Genomic DNA, 12,389 nt, shown 5'->3' with positions numbered 1-12,389 from the left:
AATCTTCAAGATACTGTTCTTAATTGCTGATAATAACTTCTAAATACTAAACAATGGCCATCATGGTTTTAACTGCAAGTCAAGGAGCTATATTGAAAAGAGCTATCATACTCATCTAAGGGAAATGAAGAAAATCGTGTTTAAATTTGAGTCATGAAACTTTATTTTAAATAGAATTATATAAATTCTTAAAAAATCAAAATGCGTTTACAAAGAAAATTATAAATCTAGTCAGCAATTACAAAAACAATTTAAACTCTGCACCTGTGCTAATAAAATGAAAATCAAGTCAACAACTATGCTCTTTTTGCTGTGAAATAATCCTACTCTGCATAAAACTCTCAAAGCCATCTCAGGGACATTCCATTTTCAGGTGGTTAAATGCAAATGAGGGGTATGACAATTACTCGGTTATGCATTGCAATATTTAGAACTCACAGATATTTAAGAATGGTAATGGTCCCCTAAAGAGAAATAAGTGATATTGAATATGGCTATATTATTAAGATAAGGAGCTCAACTGAGATTTACAATAACTGTATAAATAATGCCTCAGTGTAAAAGACTTCATTAAACCACAAACTAGAAATAAAAATCCCTTCAAATAAATAAATCACTTACATTATAAAATAAATATTTACTATTAAAAATTCTTAACTTCTGGGACTGGGGTTGTAGCTCAGTGGTAGAGCACTTGCCTAGGACATGTGAGGTCCTAGGTTCAGTCCTCAGCACCACATAAAAATAAATAAATAAAATAGAGGTATTGTGTCCATCCACAAGTAAAAATTATTTTTTAAAAAAATTCTTAACTCCTGCCTTCTTAATTCATTCTGAATCAAACTGAGAAATAAAAAATGCGCCACTATTTTTAAATCAAAATTAGCAAAATAAGGACAAGATTTTTAAAATAATTATTCAGAACTTTTAAGTAGCATTTTATTGCATGACAATATTACCAGTGTTATAGAAATCTAGCATTTTTTTAGAAACTCATTAAGTATTTTTCCTGTATCTTAAAAAATATGAAAAAAAAGAACTATAAATGATTATAGAATGACTAAAAAAACTATTGTTTGGGAATTGGAAGAGTAAGGATTCAATAACTGCACCAATGTACACCTGATACAAACTTCACTGTAGGTTTTGGTCTTTTTTCCCTCCAAAATTCCATAAATACATCAAATGCGTTTAAAAAATGAGCACACAGTATTGACCATTTATCATGTAATTACTCCCAGAGTCTGACTTTGTGTTCTCATCAGGTCATAATTAAATAGAGTGAAGCTCAACCTTGACTCTGGGGCAACAGAGAGTTTGACCTGCACTTCCTTTTCCCAGGTGGTTATCATATAGGCAGCTGCTGCCACTGACCTCTGGCCTTACAAGACAGTTACACTGTATGCATTTCCTTATAGAGTATCTTATCCACATTAAGCTTCAACATCACAGTTTATCATTTATAATTATTAATTTTATCAATTAACTTTTAACCTTTAAGTTTGTCTTATTTTCAAATTGGCCAGTTATGTTGAAGACCGGAAGAGTTCCAGTAATGACAAGTCCCAGTTCCTAAAACAAATTGAGAGAAAAGGCAAATGAAAATTACAATTTGAACTTTGTCCTACTGCCTTAGACTTTGATATCCAAGACTTAATTTTAGAGTTACTTGATAAAGAGCCACGAAAAACTAGTAACTAATTTTGAATATCAAAGTTTTGTTTTCAAAGTATCAGTGAAAATGTCTTGGAGATAATAAATACTTATTAGGCAGTTATTGAAGCATGTAAGATTTGAAATATTGTTGTAGTGTACATTGTAAATAAATTAAAAATATTCTACTTATGCAAAGAGTCATTAGCCTCTAAACATTTCAGTAACTGTCCACCCTCCACACTCTTTTTACACAGAGACAGCTTACCTACCAGCAGGGCCTTCCATAAGCAGAAGTTACAAAAATACTATTTTAAATGATATATTTCCTTTTTTTTTTTTTGTAGCCTCAATCTTAACTTTTTGTGCCCTAAACCAAACACTTCATACTGTTTCACAAATATGAAGCTGAATAATGTGATAAATAAAAATAATATGCTATTGATATAGCATATCTGGAACATTGTAGATAAATACTATGCTGTTTAAAAGAAGCAGTATTACTCCTAAATAGCACCCAAATTAAACATTACTTTTTAAGAAAGTAATGTAGAACAGGTAATTACGAATGTCAAATATCAAAGTCTAGTCATGAAACAATTTAGCACAACAAAATAATGCCATTCTACTAATCAGCATATTGGTTTTTACATATTAAAAGAATACATGGACATTATTGTAAGTTAGAAGTTTTTTTATTACTGATATCTGTGGCATGTGTGTCTGTGTGTGTATAATTACTATTTCATGTTAAGACTACATTTTCATCAAAATCACTCTTAAAAGAATTTTTGAATTTGCTTATAAACTGAGTAAGTATTAATAATCTCCTAAAAAAGCAACGCCAAATCTAAATCTCATGAACTCTGCTCCAATTCTAGTAACAGTGTGATCTTATGGAGAGAATATCTTAAATAGGCATTGGTTTTTAAATGTGCACGCAAGAAGCCCCAAAACAATGAAAACAGATTCAGGGAGGAGGGCAATCCTCAACAAACTTCCAGCAGAACAAGATATCAGGTAAGTCGGGACACATAAAATTAAGGCACAGCTACAGATAGTTTAGTATGTGATGATACACATATTGGCTCTCTGTTTCATCCTAAACAAGAACATTTGAATGAAGAGATCCTTAGTTAATTATGCAAATTAACATTCTCAGTGAAAACATTCTACTTCAAAAAAAGTCAGATCATAGATTCATAAAGTTGGCATCCAAAAGATAATTTTGGGAAGATTACTTTAGATAATTTTCTATTTGAGTTATAATTTATAAAAATAGTGTTATGGTTTGGATATGAGGTGTTCCCAACAAAGCACCTCTTTTAATGCAAAAATGTTCAAAGGTAAAGTAACTGTAACATAATCGTTCTATTCTGCTTTTTGAATGGACTGGGTAGAAACTGTAGGAAGCTGGCAAGTGGTTCAAAGAGGAGGGTCAATGGGGTGCCCTGAAGGGGGCATCTTCCCTTTGACCCCTTCTGCGTGTGCTCCCCTCTCTGCTTCCTGACCCCATCACAAGTTGAGCAGTGTACCTCTGCTGAGTCCTTCCCCATAATACTGTCTCACTCTGGGCCCAGAGTAATGGAGATGGCCATCTATGAACTCAGACCTCTGAAACTGTGAGCCTTGAATAAACATTTCCTCCTCTAAATTGTTATTGTTGAGTAGTTTGGTTACAGTGAGGCAAAAACTGACTAAAACAGACACTGGTACTGGGTGACCATGTGGTTCAGAAGCCCTTGGGGCTGGTTGGTGGGAAGAATTTTGAAAAGTTGGAAATGCAGGTTGGAAAAGCTTTAGAATATTGTGTAAGTGGAGTTTAATGGGCAATTCTGGTGGGAGATCAGAAGACAGAATCCAATAGAAATGTGACTGTGCTCCAGAGGTTTCAGAGGGAAATGAGACTGTATTGGGAACAGGATTAGAGTCATTCATGTTATATTATGGCAAAGTGTTTGGCTACATTTTGTCCATGCCCTGCGATTCTATGTGACACTGAATTTAAGTGATGGACTAATAAATCTGGTGGAGGAAATTTCAAGGTAGCACAGCATTCAATCAGTGGCATGGATATTATGGCAGCTCTTAGCTAGGTTTACACTGAGAATCAGAAGCAGAAAACAGAGCCAAAGGAGTTATAAAAAACTTGTGGTTTGGTCAGAAATATGATGTGAAGCTGGCACCAAGGAAGGTATGCTTATTGAAGAGATAACATCCCCTAAACAGATGCTAAGTACTTTGCACAAATTTAGGTGGTCGTGAAGGCTCTGACCAATATTTCAAATGTAGCTGGGTTGGAATTCCTATGGGCTGTCTCTGAGAAGACAATGTGTTAAGGGGAAGCCAAAGCTTGAATGAATACCCTAGGAAATGAGATTCTAGTAATGTGGACTGTCTACTGAAAAAAGCTGCTGACTGAAGAGGGAACCAGGCTATAAGAGAGCCTATGTGCGGTACAGCCATCAAGGCTAAAGGGAAAGAGCTGACTAAACCCTTTGGAAATAACCATATTGCAATCACATGTCCTAGATGCTGTAAACATAGTTGGGGGAACTGTTTGCCCAGCTCTCCTTTGGCATCATCCCTTCTTCCTATGCCCCTATTCATTCTTTTTTGGAATGGGAATGTTTGCTCTATAGCACTGTACATTGGATACATGTAACTTGCTTTTGATTTTTACAGGGGCTCACAGCTCAGAGTTTGTCTTGAGTCTTACAGGAGATTCTGAACTTGGACTCTTCAGCAATGCTAAAACTGTTAAAACTATGGGGCTCTTGGAGATAGACTAAATGTATTCTGCATTACTAGATAGAAATGAGGCCTGGAGGGCCAGGGGTAGAATGTGATGGTTGAATGTGAGTTGTCCCCCCAGAAGTGCCTGGGTTGATTCAGGAATGTTCAGCAGTAAAGTGACTGGATTCTGAGAGCTGTAATCTAATCAGTCCATCCCAGTTTGAATGGATTAGGTGTTAACTATAGGCAGGTGGGGAGTGGATTGAAGAAGTGGATCATTGGAGGTGTACCCTGGAAGGCTGCATCTTGCCTTTGATTCCTTCTTCTCCCTCTCTGGTTCCTTACCCCACATGAGCTGAGCAGCTTTCCTCCACTGGGTCTTTTCCCATTATGCTGTCTCATGTTGGGCCCAGAGTAATGGAGTCAGTTGTCTGTAGACTGAGACCTCTGAAACTGTGAGCCCCCAGTAAACTTCTTCTCCTCCACGTTTTTCTTGTTAGGTATTTCAGTTGCAAAACTCAAAAAATGACTAAACATACAGTTTTAAAAATTGCTATAATGATCGACAACATAGATATGGATGCAGTCTTTATCTTTGCCTCATTTCTGTCTGCATTTGTATAGAACACTGTACTTTGCTTCTAAAAATGTTATGTAACTCAAAATGAGGTCCTAGATGACTAACACTCTAGATTTAAGATAACCATGGATGAACTCATGGGCACCCAACTTCCATTTTCTCCCTCATTTATCAACTGAACCAAAAAATATACTGTGTTTGCCAGCACTGCATATATTTCTAGAGAATAAAAACCAAAATAAAACAAGATTTCTATCTTCTCAGACTTAATGTTTATTTTCTGAAACCCAACTCTTTTCATTTTTCTCTTTTTATTTAAAGAGTCTCATTTTATCTTCCAAATAAAATGATCTCTCTACAAGTTACCTTAGTCTGTTCTGATATCTCAATAGTTCTACAGGTGACAACAGCATCCTTCAATATATCCACTACATCCCCCAATTGTATATTATACCTTATATGGTTTCTCTCTTCACCATCAATTACAGAAACTGTACTTGAACTCACATTTCAGCTAAAATGTCACTATTTTTGAACCATATCCCACTCTACCCCCAGATACATGACTTTTTTTCCTCTGAAACACCACAGCCCTTTGAATTTTTCACATTATATTACATTTTGTCTTGAGATATTATATCTTTTCATTTTTAATAAAACTGTGAATTCGACTAACATATTTTGAATCTGCTGTATGCAGCACTTATAAAGAAATACTAAGAAATATATGGTAGGTCACTTATTCTCAGTGAAAAGAATGCTATCTGGGTGCACTACATGGCCAACTCATATGTTCCATTTTTTTTCTTATTTTACATTTAGTTTCAGTTTGTAAACAGTACATTTAGAATTAACGTTTCCTCCCAATGTCATTTGTGCTATCAGTAGGAACATTACCAGCAATGCAGACATTCTGGTTAATGAACTTCTTTCTGGTCATAGAAAAGCAACAGGGCATAATTATTGGCTCCTCCTATCATACACTGTCTTGGATGGATTTAAAAAAGTGAAACATCTTGTTCATAGCTTTAGATGACTATGTGACCTTAAGTAAATAAGTGATGTCAAGAAGGAACACTGGGTTGTAATTTTTGCTAGGATTTGAGGTAAGCAAGCTTCACTTTATCTTTCTTAGCGTGCAAGGCCACTTCTAATAGTGCCTATTTTTCTTCTAACTTCCTGTATATGTTTACTTTATAAGAATCAAATGATAAGTAATTCTAAATGGGCCGTATTTTGCCCTTTGGGTTCAGCATTGCATAGAGAAAAGAAGTAACAGCATATAATTAGACTCCAAGTAGGTGAAAGGGTACTACTGAATCAGCAGTTACTTTTTAGGACTTGGTATTTTGGCTCTCCCCAGTACGTCGTTCCAGTAGAGCATGAATAAAGACTTCAAAGTAAGATTAAGCATATGAATACATTTTAAGTGTTATAATTCTTCATTAATTTCATATCAGGAAAGTAAAAATAACATCAAAAAACATGACTTTGATCCTACAGACATGTAGGACTGGATAATATATCTTGTGTGTGTGTGTGCGTGCAATGGGGCTGTTCTGTGCATTGTAGGATGTTTGCAGCTTCCCCAGCCTCTGTCCATATAGACTAGTAGCAGCTCCTCACCCTCCAGCCTTGACAATCAAACAATATATACAGATATTTCCAAATATCTGTGAAGGGCAAAATTACCCCCCATTTGAGAACCACTGCTTTAAAGTGTGATGGAATATCTATTCTAAAACATCAACTGTGCTGTGGAAATTTTAGCATGTGCACGTAGTTTCACACCAGAAACCAAACACCAGTATCCTATTCCTACAAAAATGTCTGGGTTTGGGTTTGAATTTAAAGCTTGAGATTATATATGAAGAGGTAATGAGGCTTGAAATGATTTCAGTGTATGGTAGGAGTTCTGCCTAACTGAATGTAATTCTGAATTTTAGTGGGTCTGGCTACAGATGTTGGGGTACGTTCCTACTAGCTGACATCTACTTTAAAAATACTTTCTCCAAAATCTTCAGAAATAGGTTCTCATTCACATGGCAATGAGCATTTTTTTACATTAAAATTCAAAAAGTTATGAAAATATCTATAAATTCAACATTCTAGGTTGAAAATTCTTCACTCTTAATGGATTAACTACAAAATAAAATAACATTTGACATTTGTAGCTCTGTATTATATACAAATCTGGAATTCTATTTAAATTATCTAAATTCTGGCTACAAAAGCTTGTGATAGAAGGAATTTTACAAAGGGTTCAATTTAAAGGGAAAAAGAGAAATGTCACCTAAAAAGAAGTCAGTTGTGTGCTTTTTTTTTTTTTTTAATGACAGTCTTGTTAAATATCCAACCTCTTACCAGTGCATCCAAGTACACATTCGTCCATTGGACTTGTTTAGCTTTGTCTCCTGCTAAAACCATAGGTCTTCCCAGAACATCCAAATATTCCTATTTATTAAAAAAAAAGAAAATGATAAAGAAAGAATATGGTGGAATGAAACAGACATCATTACCCTATAACATAACATGTATGATTACATGAATGGTATGAATCTATATTGTGTACAAGCATAGAAATGAAATGATGTACCCCATTTGTGTATAATGAATCAAAATGTAGTCTGTAAAAAATTAAAAGCTAAATAAAAGAAAAATTGCCACAGGAAGAAAAATAATTTAGAGTTAAAAATGAATATTGAATCAATCACATTATTAAGAGGGTGAATAGATAATTATTTAATTTCTATTTTGGGCATTCCATAAGTGGTATATCTACATACCTTGAATCAACAATATTTGACTTATTTGTATAGTATATCTACCCCAGTTTTTTTTCTAGTTACAATCAGAACATTGTTTCTCAAGGTACAGTCCATGATAAGTGAAATACATGCCTTATGAATTGTTTCATGTTGATCTAAACTATTTAAGGCACTGTGATTTACTGTGTGAAATTGCACAAATTTGAAATAATAAAGCAGCCACATACTTGCTTTCATATCACAGATTGTTTGGCTGGAATTCAAAACTACATTTAAACATATCAAAAAATAAATGAAATACAGTGCCAAATCTAGACATGAGACTCAAATGCAGCTGCTGTTTCATTTCAACATTCAATGTATTCAGTATTAATTTCCACAAAGGCCATACTATTTGTGCTAAATTGTGACTTAGTTTATTTTGTAGTTTCTCAGCTATGTTTAAAATTGAGAAGTGGTTTTAAATAGTAATTTATGAATTGAAAATAATATATATTTAAATTCACTTCATTATTAATTCTACAAAAAGTTCCTTAACAGAGATGTTTTCACAATTGAATGTATTAGAAAAAATCATCTCCTTGTAACTATTTTAATCAGCAAATAGATCTTTAGGGATTATTTGAAAATAAGTATGGCCTTGTATAATTTGTCAAGAATAATTACTATTTAATTATCTATTTTGCTAAGAAACTTACTTAAATGATTTGCAACAGAATCAAGTTACAATAACATAAGATTGTTAGTAAATTTGATTTTTTTCATTTTATATGGTGAGAATAATAAAATATTCATATTTCTATTCACATTTTTACCTGAGTTTTCGATGTTTGAAAACACTTGGAACCTTAATGAGATAAAAATCCACCATCATGATACTTAGTAAAAAATGTAACATTTTGGATTTTTTTTTTCATTTTCACTTATTCTTTACATATTGAGCACATTTAAACTGGAAAAATATTTTAAACTTTGAAAAAATGTCATAAGTGAGTTTTAAATAAACATACCTGAGTATTAATTCTTATTGCTCCAATGGAAGGAATTTCATAATAATAACCTGAAATGCATATACATATTTATGTATATAAATGTTTCATTATAATAATCAAAATTGTTTTATGTCTTTGTAGGAGAACAGGATATCCTTTTTACTTCCAAGTTAAGCAAACACTAAAATATTAATACAACTGACCAATTCATAAGACGTTGATAAATGAATATTTGGAACATACGTAAAGGTTTTATGATAAATTTCACTGTATTTCTTAGATAGTATGAAACAAATATTCTTCTACAAAGCAGTGGTGAAACTGGTATAGCTAAATATATTTTTCACTGTATATATTATTAATTATGAAAATATAGAATTGTATATGTATTATATATATATACACACATATATTCACATACACATAAAATGTTTGCCTAAATATAACTTTCAGAATACTTCAGGCTCTTTTAGTTGCTATGGTGTCACAATTTATTTTTCAAATAACATTTTTTTTATGGTACAAAAGAAATATGGCCTCACTACACAAAATTTATCTAGGAATGTATGAGACATTTTTCAAAAAACAGTAATTTAGCAACTCAAAAAATGGTTCACATATGTTACACTGTCTTATATAAGTTTTATAAAATTCAGATATTCATTCATTCCTACTTTTCCATATAAAATTATATTTGTTATATATCATTAAGTATCATTCAATATAATCCTATATCCTTTTATGAATGTAAAATACTATGATCAGATGTCTGAATTTTTCTTACATTATAATGCTAATGCCAAAAATGTTTTGTGTTTTCACTATTGAAAATATGTTCAAAATCTAAGTGCCTTGAACTGGGTGCTTTGGTACACTCCTCTAATTCTGTGATTTAGGAGGCTGAGTCAGAAGGGTCACAAGATTAAGGCCAGCCTCAGCAACTTAGCAAGACCCTGTCTCAAAATAAAACACTAAAAAGGACTGAGGATGTAGCTTAGTTGTGAAGCACACCTAGGTAAAAATCTCTGGTACCCCCCCCAAAAAATTCTTATTTCTTTGATTCCTATAAGAGTTAGCTACAACTATAGATTATTTTAAATGAAAATGTAAATTACCACCCCCAATTTTTTTCTTCTAATAAAACAGTCAAGAAAACAGATATTACCTTTATTTTCACAAGCCATCCACTGAATTGGTCCTCTGTCATAATTATGTTGACCAACTGAAAATGTGAACACCCGTACCTAGATGAATTGAAAAATAGGTATCCATTAGGATCAAAATTTAATTGCATGGCGAATCAAAATTGCTACAGCAAAACACAATAAAGTTTTTCCGTTAATTTCATATGACAAGAAAAACTCAGGCAAGTAAAGAATTCAACAGGGCACCAGAGGGAATTCACACAGCCTACTATAAACATATACTCCAATTGCCAAATTTAAATTATCACTTTGGTGTGCTGCACCATATTCCAGTCCTCAGGCAGGAGAATGATTGAACTTTCATTAGTAGAAAGTGCATCTTTCAGGTCCAACTCAATTTCACCTGGTTAAATCTGTCTCACTTGGTTATATCACCCACATATATAGTCATGGCAAGTAATACTTCCCTTCATCATAGGTAGGAAAATGTATATAGGAGGTCATGTTCCTTTTAGTTGCTTACGGTAACTCAACTCAGTGTTGGCTACTTTCACAGCATGGAACTATTTAAGATGTATACATATAGTTATGATGCTATTATATGATTTATTTTCTAGAAAAGATGGCTGACAGATAAATCGGCAAATATGCTCCTAGCTTTTCCCTAATTTATGTGAATTGTCTATTTGAATTGACATTTTCTAATTGTTTTATCTTTTGCCCATGATTACAGAGCACAAATGTCAGAGACTGTACATCTGTTTCTTTTCTTTTCTTGGACTTGGCCACACAGATGACATCTTAACAGTCCCTGCCCCCAGCATACATACTGGGGATGTTGCAGTTTCTCTTGCTAAGGTTTTATCTGAGCCACTGTTGAAGTCATCCAGATTTGCCTTAGCTAGTAATGTAGGAAGCAATTCAGTTTGAATCACCTCAAAATTATAAGGATGAATGACTGGAGTTAGCTAATGAGAAGGGGGCTCATGCTCGCCCATGTTGGCTTGCCCACTCTCGTGCACACAGGCTTCTCTTTATCCCTCCTTCTATCTCTAGGAGTTCTCCCTCTAAATACAATAATTTCATTTTCTTGATTCCTCCAATTGGGTCATTTTAGGGGGCACTATATATTTCAAAATCATGTTACTGCTTACATACTTGAGCTTACCCCTAAGGGGAAATGTTTTTCTAAGCAGGCTGACCACCCTAACTGTTAATTCAATTTGACTGCCATACCTTAAACAATCATCACATGAATTCAGAACAGGGAGAAAAAAAAAAATCCAGATGCTCCAGAAAGCACTTGGGTATGTCCTTCATAACTGAAGTTGGTGAGTCAAATTTCAGATGTTCAAATAAAGCACAGCTGTGTCTAGCTGTCACCACTAGCTGTGTCTACTGTAACCACCATAGTGTTGTGGTAAAATATTTTCCACAAGATACCTTTCAGTGTAAAGAATTAAATGAATATGACTAAGTGAATTATGTCTATGTCTCTGGAAGGTAAGAACTTCTAATAACACTGAGGCTACACTTAGATCCCCACTGTGAGATTACTTCGATTGATGTTATCATTCAAATAGTCCAAATAAACACTTAACTTTAAAAAATCCAGTAGAAAAGACTGATTGCTTTGTTTTATTACAAAAGTTTCACCTAACTCTCATGTTTGCCTGCATGAGCCCTCAGAAGTTGTCAAAATTAAGGATTTGGGATCAGAGCTGGTTATATACCCTGTCACATTTAATTACGAAATTTTAAGCATGCTAAATTGTGGGGTTTTTTTTTCCCCTTTTTTGTTCTTTTTTTCACATAGGGTCTTGGTTATCTAGATGTTAACTAGTTATACAAATGTAAGCCAATAATTAACTGATTGAATGCCTTGCTTATTATACGTGTTTAACTTGTACCTCCGTTCTCAACTTTCACTTACCTTGTGGCAGACATTTTTATTAACAATTTTTTTTCTGAAAAAATATTTCCCAGTATATACTAAACACTTAAGAATAAAGATGTACTCTTTTCTTATAATGCTTGCAACTGCCTTATGATTATAATATTTACAAAATCTACCATATCTAAGATGTTTATTCTCCTAGGTTTTTGTATACACATGATATATACTACTTAAACATTTTATAAATTACCTTAGAACTTTCTGATATTTTATAAATATGTATACTTTAAGTACTGAGGATTGAACCAGGGCTTCTTACATGTGAGACAGGTGCTCTACCTACATGCCTATCCCATTTTACTTTAAGACAGAGTTTCCCCAAGTTGTCCAGGTTGGCCTTAAACTTGAAGTCATCCTGTATCAGCCCCATGAGTCACTGGGATTACAGGAATGTACCACCACACTCAGTTAAAAATATATATTTAGTTAAGAAAAAGTTTAATGTAAGTCCCTCAAAACTTAGCATCTACTACAGTGGCTTACACACATTCTTCATACCACCATGAAAATCAATACACAAATTATTTCATGCCCAGGTGCTGTATCATAGCTAAATCT

The 12,389-nt window shown here is 33.6% G+C and overlaps 1 protein-coding gene across 13 annotated transcripts in view; it reads right to left on the bottom strand.

Moving 5' to 3' along the window:
• Nucleotides 1-12,389, bottom strand: part of Cacna2d1 (calcium voltage-gated channel auxiliary subunit alpha2delta 1) — a 460,852-nt gene that overhangs the window by 58,300 nt on the left and 390,163 nt on the right. For all 13 annotated transcript variants that reach the window (XM_047560214.1, XM_047560216.1, XM_047560218.1 and 10 more), the window contains 4 exons: nt 9,895-9,973; nt 8,748-8,797; nt 7,334-7,423; nt 1,495-1,572 (listed from right to left, as the gene is read on the bottom strand). In XM_047560214.1, the coding sequence (XP_047416170.1) occupies nt 1,495-1,572; nt 7,334-7,423; nt 8,748-8,797; nt 9,895-9,973 (297 nt within the window). The remainder of the gene's footprint in view (nt 1-1,494; nt 1,573-7,333; nt 7,424-8,747; nt 8,798-9,894; nt 9,974-12,389) is intronic.

Source organism: Sciurus carolinensis, chromosome 8, assembly GCF_902686445.1.
Source record: "Sciurus carolinensis chromosome 8, mSciCar1.2, whole genome shotgun sequence".
Lineage (NCBI taxonomy): Eukaryota > Metazoa > Chordata > Mammalia > Rodentia > Sciuridae > Sciurus > Sciurus carolinensis.
This window is presented reverse-complemented; position numbering and strand designations above follow the sequence as displayed.